The sequence below is a fragment of the Aquarana catesbeiana genome, linkage group LG01 (assembly GCF_042186555.1).
Source record: "Aquarana catesbeiana isolate 2022-GZ linkage group LG01, ASM4218655v1, whole genome shotgun sequence".
Taxonomy (NCBI): Eukaryota; Metazoa; Chordata; class Amphibia; order Anura; family Ranidae; genus Aquarana; species Aquarana catesbeiana.
Window position 1 is genome coordinate 546,798,331 of NC_133324.1, and position 24,531 is coordinate 546,822,861.

At 44.3% G+C, this 24,531-nt stretch overlaps 1 protein-coding gene across 14 annotated transcripts in view; it reads left to right on the forward strand.

Annotated features, from left to right (window-relative positions):
• Positions 1-1,822: 1,822 nt before the first annotated feature.
• The window catches only part of UNC13A (unc-13 homolog A), a 359,756-nt gene continuing 337,047 nt past the window's right edge, over positions 1,823-24,531 (forward strand). For 13 of the 14 annotated variants that reach the window (XM_073595322.1, XM_073595338.1, XM_073595334.1 and 10 more), the window contains exon 1: positions 1,824-2,056. In XM_073595322.1, the coding sequence (XP_073451423.1) occupies positions 2,035-2,056 (22 nt within the window). In that variant the 5' untranslated portion in view covers positions 1,824-2,034. Of the gene's footprint in view, positions 2,057-24,531 lie in introns of all 14 variants that reach the window. The other variant, XM_073595327.1, reaches the window with a different exon arrangement.

Below are 24,531 nucleotides of genomic sequence, written 5' to 3' on the forward strand. Positions count from 1 at the left end.
CACAATGGCTGCATATGACGAGCACAAGTGGCTGCATATGATGGGCACAAGTGGCTGCATATGATGGGGCACCGTGACTGCATATGACAGGCACAAGTGGCTGCATATGATGGGGCACAGTGGCTGCATATGATGGGCACAAGTGGCTGCATTTGATGGGCACAGTGGCTGCATATGATGGGCACAAGTGGCTGCATATGATGGGCACAGTGACTGTGTTTGATGGGCACAATGGCTGCTTATGATGGGCACAAGTGGCTGCATATGACGGGCATAAGTGGCTGCATATGATGGGGCACAGTGGCTGCATATGATGGGCACAAGTGGCTGCATATGATGGGGCACAGTGGCTGCATATGATGGGCACAGTGGCTGCATATGATGGGCACAAGTGGCTGCATATGATGGGCAGAAGTGGCTGCATTTGAAGGGCACAGTGGCTGCATATGATGGGCACAAGTGGCTGAATATGATGGGCACAGTGACTGTGTTTGATGGGCACAATGGATGCATAATATGGGCAGAAGTGGCTGCATATGACAGGCACAAGTGGCTGCATATGATGGGACATAGTGGCTGCATATGATGGGCACAAGTGGCTGCATATGATGGGCACAGTGACTGTGTTTGATGGGCACAATGGCTGCTTATGATGGGCACAAGTGGCTGCATATGACGGGCATAAGTGGCTGCATATGATGGGGCACAGTGGCTGAATATGATGGGCACAAGTGGCTGCATATGATGGGGCACAGTGGCTGCATATGATGGGCACAGTGGCTGTATATGATGGGCACAAGTGGCTGCATATGATGGGCAGAAGTGGCTGCATTTGATGGGCACAGTGGCTGCATATGATGGGCACAAGTGGCTGCATATGATGGGCACAGTGACTGTGTTTGATGGGCACAATGGCTGCTTATGATGTGCAAAAGTGGCTGCATATGACGGGCACAAGTGGCTGCATATGATGGGGCACAGTGTCTGCATATGATGGGCACAAGTGGCTGCATATGATGGGCACAGTGACTGTGTTTGATGGGCACAATGGCTGCATATGATGGGCACAAGTGGCTACATATGATGGGCACAAGTGGCTGCATATGATGGGGCACAGTGGCTGCATATGATTGGCACAAGTGGCTTCATATGATGGGCACAGTGACTGTGTTTGATGGGCACAATGGCTGTATATGATGGGCACAAGTGGCTGCATATGATGGGCCCAATGGCTGCATATGATGGGGCACAGTGGCTGCATATGATGGGCACAAGTGGCTGCATATGATGGGGCACAGTGGCTGCATATGATGGGCACAAGTGGCTGCATTTGATGGGCATAGTGATGCTGCAATTGATGGGGGGGCGTCAGTATTTTTCAGTTTGTATGCGTCCCCCCCAAAATTTTGATCACCAGCCGCCATCGCTTTTGGGATAAAGGTTTTACATAAATAATTTTAAAAAATCAAAGATGACCATTGTAAGCACTTCTATCAGGGGTAAATTGCTTGTGTCAGTCTTCTAACTGCTACACCTGCAGGACTGCTTGTTAAACTAAAAGAAAGACAGTTTAAGAAAGTAAACTATTGCAGCCATCACATCTAATAATTGGTAGGCTGCAATCTGATAAATGTTTGCTTTAGGACTTAATACCACTTTAAACCTCTGTAATATGCAAATCAATTTTTTTTCAACTACCCCACTAACATTTATGACTTTGAATTGATTTTCCATTGAATGCACTGTACATTTCTCACAGCCCAGACAAACATTTACAAATCAGGTGTGTTCACTCATTCCGGCTCCCTCCTCCCTCCTCTCCATCCTCGTCTCCCACCCTCTTCTTCTCTTGACGTCAAACGGAGCTCTCCATAGCCTTTTGGTGCTGAAACACAAAGATGGCAGACACAGTGCAGTACGATCGAGAAGCATTATGACCAGCTGGACCCGTGGAAGGGCACTGACCAGCTAACACTGCCAGAAGGAGTGCTGGGCATCATTGCCTACACTAATCCAGGAGCCAGAGCAGGCACCATGTCGCTGCTGTGCGTGGGAGGTAAGTGAGGAGCACCATTCGGATCCCTTTTAGGGTGTGGGCTGCAAGATGATTCTTCATGTTCATTTCTCGGATACCAATATACAGTGCAAGGAATAATCCATTCCATGCAGCGCTCAATTCTATTTACGATCAAGTATTTAGGATGTGAGCATGTTTGTAGATATGGAGCTACATGCCCGCTGATAGAACGAGACACATAAGAGCTACACACACGAGCACACCCTTCTCTATTCACATACAGGCAGCCTATGTTATAGGAGCTCAGTGTATGGACTGGGAGATCATATAGCTCACATAAACAATCCATTGACTGCAAAAGCCTTATCTTATGGAAAATGTTGAAGTTTAATACAATTTAGGTGTCTATTTTGACAGTAGCATACCTAATATATATATATATATATATATATATATATATATATATATATATATATATATATATATATACTGTTATGCTGCATTTATTTACTTGTCAACTATGTTTACCATACATCAAAGATATTTATCTCATATGCTTTTCCACACATGTATATCATCTATCAATCCGCCTATCTATCTATCTATCTATCTATCTATCTATCTATCTATCTATCTATCTATCTATCTATCTATCTATCTATCTATCTATCTATCTATCTTATCATACATACAAATGCCATTGCCTACCTCTATCTATGAATCTATGTATATATGATATAGATCTATCTATCTATTATCTATCTATCTATCTATCTATCTATCTATCTATCTATCTATCTATCTATCTATCTATCTATCTATCTATTATCTATCTATCTATCTATCTATCTATCTATCTATCTATCTATCTATCTATCTAACTATCCCTGAATCTGACTATCTTATATATATCAAAGAGATTTATTTCATATAATTTTGCACATATGTATAGCATCTGTCTATCTATCTCTCTTATATATGGATTATCTATCTATCTATCTATCTATCTATCTATCTATCTATCTATCTATCTATCTATCTATCTATCTATCTATCTATCTATCTATCTATCTATCTATCTATCCCTGAATCTGACTATCTTATATATATCAAAGAGATTTATTTCGTATAATTTTGCACATATGTATAGCATCTATCTATCTATCTATCTATCTATCTATCTATCTATCTATCTATCTATCTATCTATCTATCTATCTATCTATCTATCTATCTATCTATCTATCTCACCATATCTGTCCCTGCTATGTGTGAGTCACTCCAATTCTGTCTCTTACATAGATACAGTCGTCCTTTCCATCATATTGTCAGTCTGTCCCTACATTCTATGTCTTCTGTCTTCCTCAGTGTGGTTGATTTCATGTACACAGCTAGTGCCTGCCTGTCCTGGCTTCCTGCACCCCACACCCAACCCCCCCCCCCCCATACACATTCATTTTCCCTCTGTGCAGCTGATTCTGCTTTTTTTCACTTACTGAGATATTTATGAATAGAAAACAGTAAGGTGATGTGAGCAGTGGGTAGAGGGTGGGTGGAGAAGGTTCTGTGCTGTGCACAGGCTTGATCTGCCATGCTAGCTGTCTGCTTGCCTTCATTTGCACTCTATACATAATTCTTTTATACATACAGATGATCTAAAAATGACTTGTTCATTCTCTAGTAGAAGTGATGTATGTATTAATAGTAAGATAGAGCTTAATGTTATGAATATTTGCTTGTATGTAGCATGCTGGGTATTTAGTAAAGCCATCGTGCTGCCTATATCTGAATCTAATATTCCTACCTATTTTATTTTCCTGATTTTTTTGTAAAAGAAAGGGCAATGGTAATGAATATTCTTCTCTACCGAGACCCATTTTAAATGTTAAGTGTATGGTGTATATTTAAATATAATTTTTTGATCATGTTGTATTTATTGTATTTATTCAAACGTAAAATTCAGCAATAATCACATAGACATACAGTATGTAATTTCGAAAAATGAAATTTGAACACAAGGTTGTAGAATTTATATCTTATCTTATATCTCTATGTCTTATATCTAGACATCGCCTGTCATAAGTGATGCACAGATAATGAATATAAAATACCCACATTATAATAGCTTTCTTAGTTTGTTTTAATATACTATAAATGCATAGGAGGTTGTTTATGAATATTGCTGCAATTGTTGTAACTGATATCCTCAAACATATCTAGATAAGTCTTTTAAACCCAAATGCATAAAAACCACAAAGGTTATTTGGGTTCAGTTCATTAAATAATGCAAGCAAAATCATCAAAAATAAAAATGAAGTGTAACATACACAAATTCACCACTTTCGTATAAAAAAAAATCTACATTTGAATATAGGATTGATAAAAATTAACATAACATGGACAGTATTAGTCGGTAAGATTTCCCGTGGGTACCTTCTATAGTATAGTCTGAGATTCTAAAACTCCTGTTATATTTAAACATTTCAGAGTATATGACTGCAGTATTTATACAATGTTTCTTTCTTCTCTAAAATTCCTTTGGTCTGACAATATAAGAGTTAATATCTTTAATCTTACAGGAAATCATAGGCTGCTGTTTATCTGCCAGCTACCTCCTTTCTCCTCTGTGATTTCCATTCATTCATTCATTCACTTCAGCTTTTTTCTTCCACTAGAGGCATTGATTTCCTGTAGAGATTTCGGTTTGGTTTAAATAATTGGAGGCACACTAGCTACCCACCTCAGCATAAGCATACAATGCACTTTCTCCACTACTTCTTCTCCCCCTCCCTCGCTCTCGCTTTCTCCCTGGGGTTCCAAATTGTCAGCTGAGCCGTGAAATAAAACAACTGCTCACACATTTTCTTTAAAGGGATAAAATGCCAGAACAACCACACAGAGAGTGTACACTAAATCTGCACCTATTGTAGTCTAAAGAGGTAGCCACAAAATAAAAGAATTTTTTAAACAATGTAAATGTTTTTTTGCTTTTAAGAGGCCAAGTGCATAACTAAAATATCGCTATTTTTATCTATTTAACTTATCATTGAAAGAACTAATGTAAAGCGGAGTTCCGCCCAAAAATGAAACCTCCGCTTTAAGTGCTGGTGACCCCCTGATATGCCACATTTGGCATGTCATTTTTTTGGGGGAAGAGCGACTACCCTGTTTTTACAGGCACTCAGCTCCCACTTCCTCCCTGGCGCCACGGTGCCGGAAGGAAGATCACCCCTCCTTCTCTGCAATCTTCTGGGACATGTCACAGGTCGCAGAAGATTGCCTGGCCAATCACAGCGCGGCTCACGCATGCGCAGTGCGGCTCGCACATGCACAACACTGTGAAGCCACAGCCGGGCGCCCACAGTTAGAGGAGCGGGGCTTCGTACGCCTGCATCGCTGGACCATGGGACAGGTGAGTGTCTGATTATTAAAAGTCAGCAGCTACACCTTTTGTAGCTGCTGACTTTTAAATGGGTGGATCTCCACTTTAAGTGTGCATTCATTTTTATTTTTATTTTTTATCATTCTTTATTTAAGAAAGGTCTACATCACATTCATCCAACTATGAAATATGGTACAAGTCTCATTCTCTAGATAGATTTTGAGGTAGATCCTGTGTACATAACATAAAAGAAAACCGACTGACACAAAAATAGTAACAATCTTAAAATGGAGTTCCACCAAAAAATGGAACTTCCACTTTTTGGATTCCTCCACCCCTCCGGTGTCACATTTGGCACCTTTCAGGGGGGAGAAGGGAGCAGATACCTGTCTAATCCAGGTATTTGCTCCCACTTCCTGGCATAGCTCACCGCTGCGCTTGCGGTGACCTACGCCACTTCCAGCGCCTACCCCGTCCTCCCCCGCTGTATTCTGTGAGACACAGAACACAGCAGGGACCAGAGAGGATGCGCAGCACGACTCGCGCATGCGCAGTAGGGAACCAGGAAGTGAAGCCGCACAGCTTCACTTCCTTATACCCTTACCGAGGATGGCAGCGGCAGCAGCCGAGAGCCGAAGGACGGATCGGCTTTGGCTGCCGACATTGCGGGCTCACTGGACAGGTAAGTGTCCATATATTAAAAGTCAGCAGCTGCAGTATTTGTAGCTGCTGGCTTTTAATATTTTTTTTTTCAGCGGACCTCCACTTTAAGTACCACAGGGCATATTTACAGTACCTTCTATATGGAAGCTATAGCTTTCCACTAAGTAGGTAAAATCACAATCTATGTACTCAATGCCTACCAAGTTTTTATTTTTGTTTTGCAAAGAATCAGAAAGGTATATAACAAAGGGGTTACCCCAGAGTGGCAAGGGAAGTAAATTATAGGATAGAGGGGAAGGGGAGGTTGTTAAAGAGAATGCAGTCTGCAGTTCAGGGGTATTCAGCACATTGATGGGGTTGTGGATAGGAGGAAAATAAGGCAGTAAAAAAAAAAAAAAAAGGTAGAAGGAAGGGGTTAAGGATTCTGGTCTATTACCTAATACCTGCAGGTGGTGGAATTGCTCAAATGCCATCCCACCATCCCACTGGGCTCCCACCTCATCTCTAACACAAAAACCCGCACGAGCTGCTGTCTATTAACAAGGGGAGCAGTCCCTCATAGCCAGTGATTGTATTCAGAAGAGTATTTTAACCTTTTCGCTGCCAGAGACGTTTTTGCATTTTTTGCACACATTTAAAAAAAATTATTTTCGGCCTGAAGATTACAGAAAACCCCCAAACATTATATATTTTCTGAAAGCAGACACCTTAGAGAATAAAATAGTGGTCGTTTCAATTTTTTATGTCACACGTTATTACCGCAAAGGTCTAGGATACACAAAATTTCAGTAAAAAACACACTAAAGTGAATTTTACGGCAAACAAATGAAATGAACTACCCACATTTGTTTGTAAAATATAAAAGATGAGGCTGCACCGAGTAAATAGATACCCAACATGCCCAACCCTAAATGTGTGTGCACCTGTGAAATGGTGACAAACCTCAGTACCCTATATTTTCTTTAGGCGACGCTTCAAAAGCCCCCTTTAGGTATCAGTTCAGTGTTACAAAGGAGGTTTTGTGTTAGAATTATTGCTCTCCCTCTGGCGTGCGTGACGATACAGTGCCTTGAAAAAGTATTCGTACCCCTTGAAGTTTTCCACATTTTGTCATGTTACAACCAAAAAGGTAAATGTAATTTATTGGGATTTTATGTGATAGACCAACACAAAGGGGCACATAATTGTGAAGTGGAAGGAAAATAATAAATGGTTTTCAAAATATTTTACAAATAAATATGTGAAAAGTGTGGGGTGCATTTGTATTCAGCTCCCCCTGAGTCAATACTTTGTAGAACCATCTTTCGCTGCAATTACAGTTGCAAGTCTTTTTGGACATGTCTCTATCAGCTTTTGCACATCTACAGAGTGACATTTTTGCCCATTCTTCTTTGCAAAATAGCTCAAGCTCTGTCTGATTGTATAGAGAGTGTCTGTTAACAGCAATTTTCAAGTCTTGCTACAGATTCTCAATTGGATTCAGGTCTGGACTTTGACTGGGCCATTCTAACACATGAATATGCTTTGATCTAAACCATTCCATTGTAGCTCTAGCTATATGTTAAGGGTCGTGGTCCTGCTGGAAGGTGAACCTCTGTCCCAGCCTCAAGTCTTTTGCTCTCTTATGCCGTGTACACACAATAGGATTTTCCGACAACAAAACCGTGGATTATTTTCCAACAGATGTTGGCTCAAACTTGTCTTGCATACACACGGTCACACAAATGTTGTCGGAAATTCCGAACGTCAAGAACGCGGTGACGTACAACACGTACGACGAGCCGAGAAAAATGTTCAATAGCTAGTGAGGCTCTTCTGCTTGATTCTGAGCATGCGTAGAATTTTGTGTGGAATTGTGTACACAGGATCAGAATTTCCGACAACGGTGTTTGTTGTTGGAAAATTTGAGATCCAGATCTCAAATTTTGTTTGTCAGAAATTCCGACAGAAAATGTCCGATGGAGCCTACACACGGTCAGGATTTCCGACAACAAGCTCCCATCGAACATTTGTTGTCAGAAAATCCTATCGTGTGTACAGGGTATAACAGGTTTTCTTCTAAGATTGCCCTATTTTTGGCTCCATCCATCTTCCCATCAACTCTGACCAGCTTCCCTGTCCCTGCTGAAGAGAATCATCCCCACAACATGATGCTGGCACCACCATGTTTCATGGTGGGGATAGTGTGTTCAGGGTGTTGTGCAGTGTTAGTTTTCTGCCACACATAGCATTTTGGTTTTAGGACAAAAAGTTCAATTTTGGTCTTATCTGACCAGAGCACTTTCTTCCACAAGTTTGCTGTGTCCCCCACATGGCTTCTCGCAAACTGCAAACGGGACTTCTTATGGATTTCTTTCAACAATGGCTTTCTTTTTGCCACTCTTCCATAAAGGTAGTCATCCATAGTTGTCCTGTGGACAGATTCTCCCACCTGAGTTGTGGATCTATGCAACTCCTCCAGACTTACCATAAGCCTCTTGGCTGCTTCTCTGATTAATGCTCTCCTTGCTTGGACTGTCAGTTTAGGTGGACGGCCATGTCTTGGTAGGTTTACAGTTGAGCCATACTCTTTCCATTTTTGGATGATGCATTGAACAGTGCTCCGTGAGATGTTCAAAGCTTGTTTTATAACCTAACCCTGCTTTAAACTTCTCCACAACTTTATCCCTAACCTGTCTGGTGTGTTCCTTGGCTTTCATGATGCTGTTTGTTCACTAAGGTCCTCTAACAAACCTCTGAGGGCTTCACAGAATAGCTGTATTTGTACAGTGGAACCTCGGATTACGAGCATAATCATTTCCAGGAGTATGCTCGTAATCCAAAATACTCGCATATCAAAGAGAGTTTTCCCATTGAAATCAATGGATACGAAAATAATTAGTTCTGCATTGACTTCATTGGGATGCAATACCGCATGCGGCCAGAGGCGGGGGGCGCCGGAGAGCCTCGGAAACGGCCGAAAACACTCCATTCATGAGCCTTTCCAAGGTTTGCAGAGGTTAGCCGAACTGTCCTCGGGCCTTTCCGTGCATTTCCGAACGCCGACGATTGGCCCCCCACCTCAGGCCAAATGCAGTACTGCACACCGCTTTTGACCTGAATCCTGCTCGTTTTGCGACACAACACTTGCAAACCGAGTTAGGATTTTAAAAAATACAGTGCTCGTTTTGCGAAATGCTCGTTAACCACGTTACTCGCAAACCGAGGTTCCACTGTACTGAGATTAAATTACACACAGGTGGACTCTATTTACTAATTAGGTGACTTCTGAAGGCAATTGGTTCCATATGCAAGAAAGTGCTTGGTGGAAAAAAATGTGCTAATTAGCAACAATAAGCTAGTTAACAAAGTGACTTGTGCTAAAAAAAAAAAAAAAAAACAGTCTTTGTTGAGAAAACAATATTGCTTTTGAAGGTCTTTTTATATGTCAAAATAATTTTATGTTAAAAAAGGGGTTAGTCCTTCCAAAAAAAGACAATATTGTTAAAAGCGAATCTTCTTGTTCAAGTGCTGGCTTGGTGATGGTGCTTCTTAATCGTGCTCCAAATGTGCATACACTCACAGTATTTGCCACTGTGTAGCAACTTTGGCAGCTCTGGTTCGTGTCTTTAATGTTGTTTATCGATTAATAGCATGTGGAAGAGAAGGGATGCCCATAGCATAAAACCGTTTTAAAAGCTTTATTTTGTATATAAGCAGAGTTGTTACTCACATTTTTATAGTTAGTATAAGCATGAAGGAATCAAAGATCAAGGATAAAAGCCGTTAGAAATATCCTGTGTTCGTCTGGTTGGAGTTGACGCAAGATGTTCTTAAGCCACGCCCTACGCAAGATGTTCGTAAGCCACGTCCTACGCGTTTCGTCATTGGACATCAACATGTTGACGTCCAATGACGAAGCGCATAGGGCGTGGCTTCCGCACATCTTGCGTCACCTCCAACCAGACGAACACAGGATGTTTATGATGGCTTTTATCCTTGATCTTTGATTCCTTCATGCTTATACTAACTATAAAAATGTGAGTAACAACTCTGCTTATATACAAAATAAAGCTTTTGAAACGGTTTTACGCTATGGGCATCCCTTCTCTTCCACATGCTATTAATCGATAAACAACATTAAAGACACGAACCAGAGCTGCCAAAGTTGCTACACAGTGGCAAATACTGTGACCGCGCAATACCCCTGTAGAGGTGAGGCTATTCGGTGAGTGTATGCACATTAGGGGCAGAATTAAGAAGCACCATCACCAAGCCAGCACGTGAACAAGAAGATTCGCTTTTAACAATATTGTCTTTTTTTTGGAAGGACTAACCCCCTTTTTAACATAAAATTATTTTGGCATATAAAAAGACCTTCAAAAGCAATACTGTTTTCTCAACAAGGACTGTTTTTTTGTTTTTGTTTTAGCACAAGTCACTTTGTTAACTAGCTTATTGTTGCTAATTAGCACATTTTTTTCCACCAAGCACTTTCTTGCATATGCACTTTTACCAGATTCACTTATGCATTGTATGGTATATTGGTCACTTTTTATATATAACCAGAATTGAATATTAGTATATTCACAGGGACAACTCACAAACGGAATACTAGAAATATAATGAATTTGTTTTTTGGTTATTGAAACCACTTCACTAAACAGCCACCAGAGGCTGCAACACCATCCAGACACATTCACAATTCACATTTTACCAGACTCACTCATGCACTGTATGTTATATTGGGCATATGTTTTTTATATATAACCCCACCACAAAACTGAATATCAGCATATTCACAGTGACAATTCACATATGGAATACTAGTAATACAATGAATTATGTTTTCTGTTTATTGAAACCACATTGCTAAACAGCCACCAGAGGCTGTAACACCATTCAGACTCATTCACAATTCACTGTTAATTAGTTTTATCAAAGTGGTTTTGCCATCAATTACCCACTCTGCCAGAACAGCACCACACCTACATTTGCCTCACTCTTATTTCAGTACACTCCACTCAGGTGGAATTGTACCTGTAGAGGCAGCAGTTCTATATTCTATCTGTACCTACATTCAATTGCGCAGATTCAACCTTCATCTTAATGCATTCTATGCATTAAGGTGAAAATCCTTTTTTAGTGCTGCAGACCCCCAGCCCCCCTGTTTTACTTACCTGGACGCTGTCATCCTCTGTCCGGGAACAGGCACACCATCTGTAGCTAATGTCTCATGTCCCGATTGGATAGATTGATAGTAGCGCAGCCATTGGCTCCCGCTGATGTCAATCAAAAGCGCACTTCGCGCATGGTGCTGGCATTGCTGGATTCCAGGACAGGTAAGTGTCCTAATATTAAAAGGCAGCAGCTACAGTATGTGTAGCTGCTGACTCTCAATTTTTGGAGGTTTGGGGGGGCGGAACACCGCTTTAAAAAAATTAGGGTTTAATATCATTTTAAAATGTTACTAAACTCAATACAGTAAAATCAGTCTGTATATGAAGTAAAGCATGCTTGTTATACGCACAGTGAAACCTAAGAGGTAATCCTCTGCATCGTGTAAAAAAGCTATTTGATCCTGTATGCACAGATCCTCCTCTTCTTCTAGAACATGTCCAGATAAGACAGAGGTGTCAGGCTGCACATGCTCAGTTTGGTGTGTATTGCTAGAGAGGGTTTTTTTTTATGAGAGTGAATGTAATCAGCACAGGGCTAATCTGCACTGTCCAGACATGTCCAGATAGAGGGTCTGGAGCCCTGCAGCATCATAGGACAGCCATGGCCGGTGCTACCACTAGGCAAACTAGGCAGACGCCTAGGGCGCACAGCTGTCTAGGGCGCCCAGCCACTGGTGTTCTTACTCTCTTTTCTCTACAGCAAGCAACTAAGTCCCAGCATCAGCAGGCAGCCGCCGCTCCGTTCGCACATAGTGTCAGAGGCGCAGCAGCAGAGGATTGTGTCTGTGTCCCGACAACCGAATGATTGGAAGCCAGCAAACATTCATTGATGGGCACTGGTAGGCTGCATTGATGGGCACTGGTAGGCTGCATTGATGGGCACTGGTATGCTGCATTGATGGACATTGTTAGGCTGCATTGATGGGTGCTGGTAGGCTGCATTGATGGGCACTAGTAGGCTGCATTGATGGGCGCTGGTAGGCTGCATTGATGGGCACTGGTAGGCTGCATTGATGGGTGCTGGTAGGCTGCATTTTATGGGTGCTAGTGAGGCTGCATTTGATGGGCACTGGTAAGGCTGCATTGATGGGCACTGGTAGACTGCATTGATGGGCACTGGTAGGCTGCACTGATGGGTGCTGGTAGGCTGCATTGATGGGCACTGGTAGGCTGCACTGATGAGTGCTGGTAGGCTGCATTGATGGGCACAGGTAGGCTGCATTGATGGGCACTGGTAGGCTGCATTGGTGGACACTGGTAGGCTGCATTGATGGGCACTGGTAGGCTGCATTGATGGGCACTGGTAGGCTGCATTGATGGACACTGGTAGGCTGCATTGATGGGCACTGGTATGCTGCATTGATGTACACTGTTAGGCTGCATTGATGGGTGCTGGTAGGCTGCATTGATGGGCACTGGTAGGCTGCTTTGATGGGCACTGGTAGGCTGCATTGATGGGCGCTGGTAGGCTGCATTGATGGGCACTGGTAGGCTGCATTGATGGGTGCTGGTAGGCTGCATTTTATGGGTGCTAGCGAGGCTGCATTTGATGGGCACTGGTAAGGCTGCATTGATGGGCACTGGTAGGCTGCATTGATGGGCACTGGTAGGCTGCATTGATGGGTGCTGGTAGGCTGCATTGATGGGCACTAGTAGGCTGCATTGATGGGCGCTGGTAGGCTGCATTGATGGGCACTGGTAGGCTGCATTGATGGGTGCTGGTAGGCTGCATTTTATGGGTGCTAGCGAGGCTGCATTTGATGGGCACTGGTAAGGCTGCATTGATGGGCACTGGTAGGCTGCATTGATGGGCACTGGTAGGCTGCACTGATGGGTGCTGGTAGGCTGCATTGATGGGCACTGGTAGGCTGCACTGATGAGTGCTGGTAGGCTGCATTAATGGGCACAGGTAGGCTGCATTGATGGGCACTGGTAGGCTGCATTGGTGGACACTGGCAGGCTGCATTGATGGGCACTGGTAGGCTGCATTGATGGGCACTGGTAGGCTGCATTGATGGGCACTGGTAGGCTGCATTGATGGACACTGGTAGGCTGCATTGATGGGCACTGGTAGGCTGCATTGATGTACACTGTTAGGCTGCATTGATGGGTGCTGGTAGGCTGCATTGATGGGCACTGGTAGGCTGCATTGATGGGCACTGGTAGGCTGCATTGATGGGCGCTGGTAGGCTGCATTGATGGGCACTGGTAGGCTGCATTGATGGGTGCTGGTAGGCTGCATTTTATGGGTGCTAGCGAGGCTGCATTTGATGGGCACTGGTAAGGCTGCATTGATGGGCACTGGTAGGCTGCATTGATGGGCACTGGTAGGCTGCACTGATGGGTGCTGGTAGGCTGCATTGATGGGCACTGGTAGGCTGCACTGATGGGTGCTGGTAGGCTGCATTGATGGGCACTGGTAGGCTGCACTGATGGGTGCTGGTAGGCTGCATTGATGGGCACAGGTAGGCTGCATTGATGGACACTGGTAGGCTGCATTGGTGGACACTGGTTGGCTGCATTGATGGGCACTGGTAGGCTGCATTGATGGGTGCTGGTAGGCTGCATTGATGGGCACTGGTAGGCTGCATTGATGGACACTGGTAGGCTGCATTGATGGGCGCTGGTAGGCTGCATTGATGGGTGCTGGTAGGCTGCATTGATGGGCACTGGTAGGCTGCATTGATGGGCGCTGGTAGGCTGCATTAATGGGCACTGGTAGGCTGCACTGATGGGTGCTGGTAGGCTGCATTGATGGGCACTGGTAGGCTGCATTGATGGGCACTGGTAGGCTGCATTGATGGGCGCTGGTAGGCTGCATTGATGGGTGCTGGTAGGCTGCATTGATGGGCACTGGTAGGCTGCATTGATGGACACTGGTAGGCTGCATTGATGGGCGCTGGTAGGCTGCATTGATGGGTGCTGGTAGGCTGCATTGATGGGCACTGGTAGGCTGCATTGATGGGCGCTGGTAGGCTGCATTAATGGGCACTGGTAGGCTGCACTGATGGGTGCTGGTAGGCTGCATTGATGGGCACTGGTAGGCTGCATTGATGGGCACTGGTAGGCTGCATTGATGGGCGCTGGTAGGCTGCATTGATGGGTGCTGGTAGGCTGCATTGATGGGCACTGGTAGGCTGCATTGATGGGCACTGGTAGGTTGCATTGATGGGCGCTGGTAGGCTGCATTGATGGGCACTGGTAGGCTGCATTGACGGGTGCTGGTAGGCTGCATTTTATGGGTGCTAGCGAGGCTGCATTTGATGGGCACTGGTAAGGCTGCATTGATGGGCACTGGTAGGCTGCATTGATGGGCACTGGTAGGCTGCACTGATGGGCACTGGTAGGCTGCACTGATGGGTGCTGGTAGGCTGCATTGATGGGCACTGGTAAGCGGCAATGATGGGTGCTGGTAGGCTGCATTTTATGGGTGCTAGCAAGGCTGCATTTGATGGGCACTGGTAAGGCTGCATTGATGGGCACTGGTGAGGCTGCATTGATGGGCACTGGTGAGGCTGCATTGATGGACACTGGTTGGCTGCATTGATGGGCACTGGTAGGCTGCATTGATGGGTGCTGGTAGGCTGCATTGATGGGCACTGGTAGGCTGCATTGATGGACACTGATAGGCTGCATTGATGGGCGCTGGTAGGCTGCATTGATGGGTGCTGGTAGGCTGCATTGATGGGCACTGGTAGGCTGCATTGATGGGCGCTGGTAGGCTGCATTAATGGGCACTGGTAGGCTGCACTGATGGGTGCTGGTAGGCTGCATTGATGGGCACTAGTAGGCTACATTGATGGGCACTGGTAGGCTGCATTGATGGGCGCTGGTAGGCTGCATTGATGGGTGCTGGTAGGCTGCATTGATGGGCACTGGTAGGCTGCATTGATGGGCACTGGTAGGTTGCATTGATGGGCGCTGGTAGGCTGCATTGATGGACACTGGTAGGCTGCATTGATGGGTGCTGGTAGGCTGCATTTTATGGGTGCTAGCGAGGCTGCATTTGATGGGCACTGGTAAGGCGGCATTGATGGGCACTGGTAGGCTGCATTGATGGGCACTGGTAGGCTGCATTGATGGGCACTGGTAGGCTGCACTGATGGGTGCTGGTAGGCTGCATTGATGGGTGCTGGTAGGCTGCATTTTATGGGTGCTAGCGAGGCTGCATTTGATGGGCACTGGTAAGGCTGCATTGATGGGCACTGGTAAGGCTGCATTGATGGGCACTGGTAGGCTGCATTGATGGGCACTGGTAGGCTGCATTATTGGGCACTGGTAGGCTGCACTGATGGGTGCTGGTAGGCTGCATTGATGGGCACTGGTAGGCTGCACTGATGGGTGCTGGTAGGCTGCATTGATGGGCACTGGTAAGCTGCATTGATGGGTGCTGGTAGGCTGCATTTTATGGGTGCTAGCAAGGCTGCATTTGATGGGCACTGGTAAGGCTGCATTGATGGGCACTGGTGAGGCTACATTGATGGGCACTGGTGAGGCTGCATTGATGGGCACTGGTGAGGCTGCATTGATGGGCACTGGTAGGCTGCATTGATGGGTGCTGGTAGGCTGCATTTTATGGGTACTGGTGAGGCTGCCTTTGATGGGCACTGGTAAGGCTGCATTGATGGGCGCTGGTGGGCTGCATGTGATGGGCGCTTTATTAAAAAAGTGGGGTATACGTAGGCAGGGCAAAGGGGTGCAGTCAGGGGTGTGGGACAAGGAATGGTGCGGCAAAATGAAGTTTCACCTAGGGTGTCAAAAATCCTTGCACCAGCCCTGAGGACAGCTCAGTGCAGTATGAAAACTCCCTCTACAAGCTACACAGGAACTGATAGAAATGACAAGACTGCTATATACTGCTGATGAGAAAAGGTATTTAGCATTTTATATTTACTAAAATAATTGCATTTCCATGTTCTGTGTACTGTGGGAGACCAGATATAGTTAATGCAGGGTCCTGGGTTTAGTAACACTTTAAGCTTCAACTGATGTAGGGATTTTTCATACCAGCCCACGTGCTGAAACATGTGTGTTGTATAGGGGCAGTGAGGAGAGGTGCCTTGTGTTGTTAAAATGCAAGGCACCTGTTTATTTTCTTGACATATTATCCACTTCTAAGCACCAAAGGGGAGCAGAGCTGGAATGACGTGATTAAGATGAGGCGAGGTGTGTTGTGAAAAAATGCAGCATGTCTGCATTTTTACACAACGCATTGCAAACCTCCTCAATGCAGAATTATAGTGGGAACAGGGCACATAGAAAACCTGTGGTGCCGCTAGGGTTGGTGCACCTGGTGCGATAAAACATGGTCTCACCCCCCCCCAGTCTATCCTGCCCAGCTCCCTGCATGCAGTGCACGGTCACGGGGCGCACCCCAAACCGGCCCCTGTAAATGATAGTTTAGTGTGGTAGAGTGGCAGGTTTGGGTGGTATAATGGCAGGTTAGGGTAGTGTAGGGTGATATAGGGCAATTTATGATGGTATAGTGCAAGTTAGGGTGGTATAGGGTAGATGGGGTGGTATGGGGTAGGTTAGGGTAATATAGGGCAGATTGGGGTGGTATATGGCAGATTGGGGTGGTATAGGGCAGGTTAGGCTAATATGGGGCAGGTTAGGGTGGTATAGGGCAGGTTAGGGTAGTATAGGGCAGGTTGGGGTGGTATAGGGCAGGTGGGGTGGTATAGGGCAGGTTAGGGTAATATAGGGCAGGTTAGGGGGCATAGGGCAGGTTAGGGTGGTATAGGACAGGTCGGGGTGGTATAGGGCAGTTTGGGGTGGTATAGGGCAGGTTGGGGAGGTATAGGGCAGGTTAGGGTGGTATAGGGCAGGTTAGGGTAGTATAGGGCAGTTTGGGTAGTATAGGGCAGGTTGTGGTGATATAGGGCAGGTTAGGGTAATATAGGGCAATTTGGGGTGGTATAGGGCAGGTTGGGGTGGTAAAGGGGAGGTTGGGGTGGTATAGGGCAGGTTAAGGTAGTATATTGGCATGTTAGGACTCTATGTGGTCACAGTGTGCAGTAATTTACCTCATGCCTGGAGATGAGGACACCCAGGGCTGCTGTGTCCTCGCCCCTTTCTCCTCGTTCAGCACGGGATTAGCCAGAATGAAGCCATCTGTGGGAGGAGTGGAGGAGGCAGCCACACCCCCAACCCCGCCCACCAACTCCTGCTGCCTCGGGAGATATTGGAGTTTCCTGAGGGACAGCGTCACCTGATTTTATGGCTGGGGACGTTTATAGGCAGCCTCCCCCGCATGGCTGCTGGCATTGTCCTGCTGGCACTGCTCCACTGCAGCTCTGCAAGAGCAAGGTGTAGTGGTGGCCCTCTGGTGGGTGTCACACGGTGCAGGCCACACCCCCCGCCCCCCCATTGCAACGCCACTGTAGAAAAGAACTGTTTTTCATGTGCCCTGGTATTGAACTTTTGCTGATTTGTGCATATCAACATAGCTCAAGTTATGTGGGGTGAACAAGCCCATAATGTTGGGAAAATATAGATAATTTAAAGAGTAACTCCACTTTTGTTATGAAAAAAACATTCCCTTCTGGGTGATCTACTGTATGTATATTGCAAACTTTGTTGCAGATCCCCACCTTTTGTTATTCTGAAAAATAACTGTTTGTTTGTGTATGTGCTGAGGGCATCTGTATAGGAGTGGTTTAATAATTATCAATCTATTGCTGCATCTGTATGGCTCTAATGAGGACTGTTGCAGGGTCTGCATCCCTTTAGAAGTGATTTCCCTTTGAGAGTATCTCACCAAAATAACATTTTTGTTGCAGGGGATGCTCAAAATCTGATTCGTATCTTAAGCCAGCCATAGATTAATCTAATCTCGGCTGGTTCAGCAGGGAACGGCTGAGATTTGGTCCATCTATGGCCAGGCTGATTGTACCCAATCGACTTGGGTACAATCAGCATGTCGGAGTATTAGCATGCGATTACTACCAATGTCAATAGCTGCTAGCAGTGATCACCGCGTTCTACCGGCAGGGAAGGCTCCCTGTGAACCCCTCACCGACAGGGAGAAAACAAGCACTCCACGGGAGGGATTCCCCCATCAGCACTGACTGTGCAGGAAATAAAGTACTTTAATCTATAGCCTGCTTAAGTGCAGACTTTACTGGAAAAAAGCCAATCACACAGGCAGGAAATTACATTTCTGGGGGCGTTTTGTACACTATCTGTGTACAGAACGCCTCCAGGTAGCCATGTTGCATTGAATATAGCAGTGCAGTGCTCAATACAAGTCAAATGTATACACATAAAATGTACATATTTAAACGTCCATATATAAAACGTATGAGGCAAAGTCCCAAAAGGTATATCTTAATCCGAGGAGATCAATAACTGCCCACTTGTAGAAGGGGGATCCCTCAGTTGGCAAGAAGGGGTGCAGTGATAGGATAAAATTGTATTCGTGTATCACCACCAATGTGAACCTCCACCAGGGGTCTAGGCTGCTCACCTTATTGAGTAGACCTTCTGCGTTAACAGCAAGGTCACTCATGTATTCCCTTCCACAGGGTAGATTATGGAGATGGGGGTCCACTGGCAATATCCCAAACTGAGTCTCATCGGTTGATATATGTCATGTTATAAACAAAAATAACAGGACATAGTGCTCTCCATACGAAAAAATATAAAATTTATTGTATAAAACAAATGTTACTCACAAAGACAGCACTGATTCCCAGTGCAGGAGTATACAGCATAAAAACGAACCAGATGGGTGGCTGCACTGACGTCACAAAGCCCCTCGCACGCGTATCTTCCGTATGGACTTCCTCAGCGAATCTGATTGGGGGCATTCCTAAAAGACACAAAACACATCATACAGATTTTAGAGTCTCTGACCATCAAATCTTCCTGTTTCCTCATCACGGCAGATGTGGGCTCTTTATATACTATCATTAGTCACGAGGATGCGTTAACCTCAGTGCAGTGGGCCCTGGGGTCCTCGGACCTGTCTGGGAGGCATCGGAATTTTTTGATTGACAGTTTGACTTTCTGCCTGTCAAAGAACTATTTCTGGTATGACAAGCAGTTCTTTCTCCAAACCAGAGGGGTAGCTATGGGGGCACGCTTTGCTCCCAGTGTTGCCAATTTATTTATGGCTCACTGGGAGGAGAAGGTAGTTTATAAGAACAAACCCCCGGAACTAATCTGCTACCAGAGGTACATTGATGACCTCCTGTGTGTAAACAGGCTAAAAATAATGTATAGAAGAGGAAGGAATTTGTGGCTTTTGCCACGGGTAAGAACTACAAAATCAAGGATTTGATTACGTGCATGGTGTATATGTTGCAATGTGAGTGTGGCTACCAATATGTGGGGAGGACCTCTAGGCCCCTCCATGTAAGAGTCGGAGAACATGTTAACAACATTAAACGAGGACTCCACACACATAGTGTCTCCAAGAACTTCCGACTTTTCCATAATCGCAGCCCTGCAGGGCTGAAGTTCTGGGGAATAGAGAAGGTAACGAAGCACTGGAGAGGTGGGAATTTCATACGGCAGCTTAGTCGACAGGAATCATTCTGGGTATTTGAGACAAAGGTTGGGGTTCCTTTAGGGTTGAACGTTGAGTTCGACCTTAATTGTTTTATTTCAGACCGTTAGTTTTATGTTGGTTCCCAGCACCCTATCGTTTAGTATATTGGTCCATTATATATATATTTTTTTGTGGTATATGTATACATTCTAATTTTATTTGTATACAGATGAGGTGGTTGTACTGATGTCTTTTTATTACAATTTTTCTTTCAAATTTATATTTATAGTTTAAACCTCTGTAGGTTTAACATGGTATTTTACCGTGAAATTACACGGGGTGGCGATACATTTATTGTGTTTGATTTTTTCCATTTCACTTTTCGTTTTCCCCTCTGGTGACAACCGGGAGGGAACGGCATACGTTTCCGGTACACACTCTCCACCTGGAAGTGTGTGCAGGTCACCTTAGGATGGATTTTGCTAGATGGGAGGGGGGTGACTTTCTTAACCTTCCCCCATATGCTTCAATCATAGTTTCTTTGGGGTATCCCTATAGTTAATTTTGCATAGCCTTTCCCTATCCTTAGCTTTCTAACAATAATAGCTTTATAACAATTTTAGCTTTATAACAATTTTATTCCCAATATCGTTAGCCTTGCTGTGCTCCTTGTATCTCTGGTTAGTGGCTAAGTCCATTTTAGCCTGCTTGTCATTTTGGGTGACTGTTGTTAATATCCACACTGACAGGCCAGAGGAACGAAGGAGGCGCTCTTGGGAGCGATTACATGTCGTTGCCAAGGAGACAGGAGTGATTGTTTACATTCCGACCTGTCCAGGGAGGGACGTGGATGGTAGGGGCGGAGCGCTCCTCGCATTCCCGCCCCTCGTCCCCGTTTACTTAGCTTGTGAGTAACGTGGATGAAAGGGGCGGATCGTTTGTTGCGCTCTCGCCCCTCATCCCCGTCTACATGTGAACGTCCCATCAGAGGGCGGGCTACTTTTCAGGACGTAGCAGCGTTAGCTGCCATTGGAAGATAAGGATCGGACCCGGAAACGCTCTAGCTCGTAGTATGGGAGGAATGGCGACTACCAATCAGTAAGTTATCAGTGGATTTAGCTTACCTGTGCCCCATTAGATTTGTAGTTAATGTTCACTCCTTAGTCTCTACCACTAATTAGGTACGCCCACTCATCTGTGTTTTAATTGGAGAGTGGGCAGGGTTTTAGTATCAACATGAATTGTATTATGAACCAGTATTAGATATAAGAGCTGACGCACGGGCCCCCAATCAGATTCACTGAGAAAGCCCATAAGGACGATACGCGTGCGAGGGGCTTTGTGGCGTCAGTGCAGCCACCCATCTGGTTCGTTTTTATGCTGTATACTCCTGCACTGGGAATCAGTGCTGTCTTTGTGAGTAACATTTGTTTTATACAATACATTTTATATTTTTTCGTATGGAGAGCACTATGTCCTGTTATTTTTGTTTTTAACATGACATATATCAACCGATGAGACTGAGTCTGGGATATTGCCAGTGGACCCCCGTCCCCATAATCTACCCTGTGGAAGGGAATGCATGAGTGACCTTGCTGTTAACGCAGAAGGTCTACTCAATAAGGTGAGCAGCCTAGACCCCTGGTGGAGGTTCACATTGGTGGTGATACACGAATACAATTTTATCCTATCACTGCACCCCTTCTTGCCAACTGAGGGATCCCCCTTCTACAAGTGAGCAGTTATTTATCTCCTCGGATTAAGATATACCTTTTGGGGCTTTGCCTCATACGTTTTATATATGTACGTTTAATATGTACATTTTATGTGTATACATTTGACTTGTATTGAGCTCTGCACTGCTATATTCTGTGTATTTTCTTTTAGGTTTTGTATATTGGCCTACAGTGTCCAGCTGCTGAGTTCATAGTAATTAGGTTTTGCGCTGTCTGTTTCTTCTGTTTAAGCCATGTTGCATTGCATTTTACATTCAATCACTTTACTTTTACTATATCATTTTTTAAATAATTGCTCATTTTTTCCCCACAAAAGTGGAGTTGCTCATTAAATTACTAGTGAATAACATGTAATAAGTGCAAGCAAAACCAATATTTATTAACAGCAGTCAAGTATTAATTCACATAATTGAGGGCATACTACATAAGCTTGTGTTCTGCTACAATTTTGTCATTACTTATTACGCTTAAACTTTAAATGACGATCATTGATTATATTTCAGCTTTTTCAGCTTCAGTTTTATTCAATTAAGACATGTTATTATTAGAGTGAAGCATCTAGAGTTGCTAATTGTGCCTAAGCCATACCCTGGAAATCGACTTTTTATCTTAACTCCTCCTAAAAATAGTAGTACACATCCTGTAACCTACAGCTTTATCACTATTTATCTGCAGTCTAAGGTCTGATGCACTCCTGCATCTGACTACTAGTCTCATAAGACCTGAAATGAGATTTGGTGATGTCACTACTGTGCTACTCACTGTTCTCCTTGCTGGAGGCTCTGAGATGAGGAAGGAAAACCCTGTCTCTACACATCAGTAGAATTGGTTGCTTGCAGGGGAGAGGAGGGAGCACCAACAACAGCTGGTCACTGAAGCCTATGGGGGACATCGCTGGACCCAGAATTTATAGCCATTGTTGAGCGCTCCCTTACACAGGGAAGCAGAAGCTTCAGAATCATGTGACGGAAATGGATTAGAAAAGGTAAGTATATAGATCTTTTTTGTACAGGGTATGCAGAATAGGTAGGAGGAGTCCAGGCAGGGAACGTTTTAAGAATTGTTAGTTTTAGGCTATACTATCTCTTTAATTACATACAATAACCCATATCAACCAATCATATATCTTTTTTGAATAAAGCTCCTTTTTATATGTAATGGTATTCAAACTGGTTCTAAAGTCAAAATGTTTTTTTACCTTAAAGCATTCCCTGCATTAAAAAATGCCCCACTACCTGTAAAAACCACCCCATCCCTAAACACTTAGCTGATTCTTTTCCCCACTTCAGTACTGCTCCCCTCACTTATTGGTTCCACAGAAGACACTGAGAGCAGTGGGAGTCATAGGCAAATACTGTTGTCAGTCAAAGTCCTGTGAGAACAGAACAGGGGCGGGGCTTACCGACACTATGTGTGTCTGTGGATGCAAAATAAAAGGTTAGTGGGAATAGGACCCAAGGTGTCCTTACCTTCAATGAAGGAAAAGGTGCTATCTTTATCGTTTAATGGAAACATGGTACTGAATGACTAACAGGCTTATTGTGGATCTATTGTTTCTTCTTGACTCAAGTCGCATGCTTACATCACAGTGTGCTGCATTTTTTACTATCTCTATGATTGACAGTGCTACACCCAGAAATCAAACCTGTTTTGTTCACTAACTAGCAGGGATACTTTCTAGCCAGAATTTAATTTATTTGTCTGTGATGACCAATGCTTTTTTCAACATTGTAAAGACTTAATGCAGCAGCTCTATAGGCATATAGGGAGTCTGGAGGTCCATGGTTAAGCACAATACGGGTACTGACTTGTGCTATCAAGGTTTCCCAGAACTCACCTCGCCTAAACACATGAAAGCATTATATATTAAGTCATACTTAATAACTTAAGATGATTGACACGTGTGGATGACTGGGATATAGCTGAGCTCATGGGCATGCGTTTTTAAGTGACAACGTGCAATTTCCTATTGTTTATGCTTACCTTTCAATGATAAATATTTTTTTCTACTAATTGGTCTAATAAAGTTATATCAGGTTAAACCGCAGTTTGTTCCTTTTCCTTCATTGAAGGTAAGGACACCTTGGGTCCTATTCCCACTCCCCTTTTATTTTGACTACTTCTCCTGGTTTGATAAGGAACACCACCCTATTAGGTGAGCCGGTAACCTGTTATCTGAATTGACCAACAATACTGGTCATCAGGACCCTGCCCATTGCGTTTTTTACTACGATGTGTCTGTGGATGCACATAGCCTGGCTCAGGAGCATGCTTGCAAGGATGCTCCCATAGCACCTGGCTTGTTAAGGAGGCACCCAAAGGAAGGAGAAGAAAAGAACACTGGTGGGAGACTGCCAAAGAGGAGGTAAGGGACTCCTTTATGCAATATTGTTAGGCCTCATTTAAAGTCCCAAAGCCCCTCATATACCCACTGTGAAATATCGTTGCACAGAGCAGGTAAGTATAATATCTTTTTTTATTTTAAGCCCAAAAAATTGTATCCTTTACTATCACTTTATGTTTACTTTAAAAATATTTTCACTCACTTGTTATTTCTACAGCGTTGTGTCAAGACAAAAAAGTGGTAGATGTTATATACAGCTTTGTGCAACATTTAAAGGAATTGTTAAAAACTGCTGTAAAGAGAGGATACTTTTACAAGTAATGAACTTAATAGTTACTTATAAACTTCATAAACAGAACAAAAACTAAATCAAACCATGTTATCAACAAGACACCATTTAGGTTAGAATACTAAATCAAACAGAATTAGGAGGAATTAAATTGGGTTAGGATAGGAAAAGCTGTGCTCTACAAACAACTTGAGCTTGTTGAAGACAGCTCAGTTTAAAAAAAATCTTATACCATGGCAAGACAGAGGACATCAGCAAGACTCAGGGTGACCATAGGCAAACATTTCAAGGAAGGTAGGTGTTAACAGATTTGCTGACCAAGCTCTTCTGCAGTAGTACAAGGAAACAGGCAAAGTGGAGAACAAGGATGAAAGACACATCATGTTGACACCCCTTCATAGTAGAAGGATGTCCAGTTGCACCAACTGCTTTGGCAGCCTGCACAATA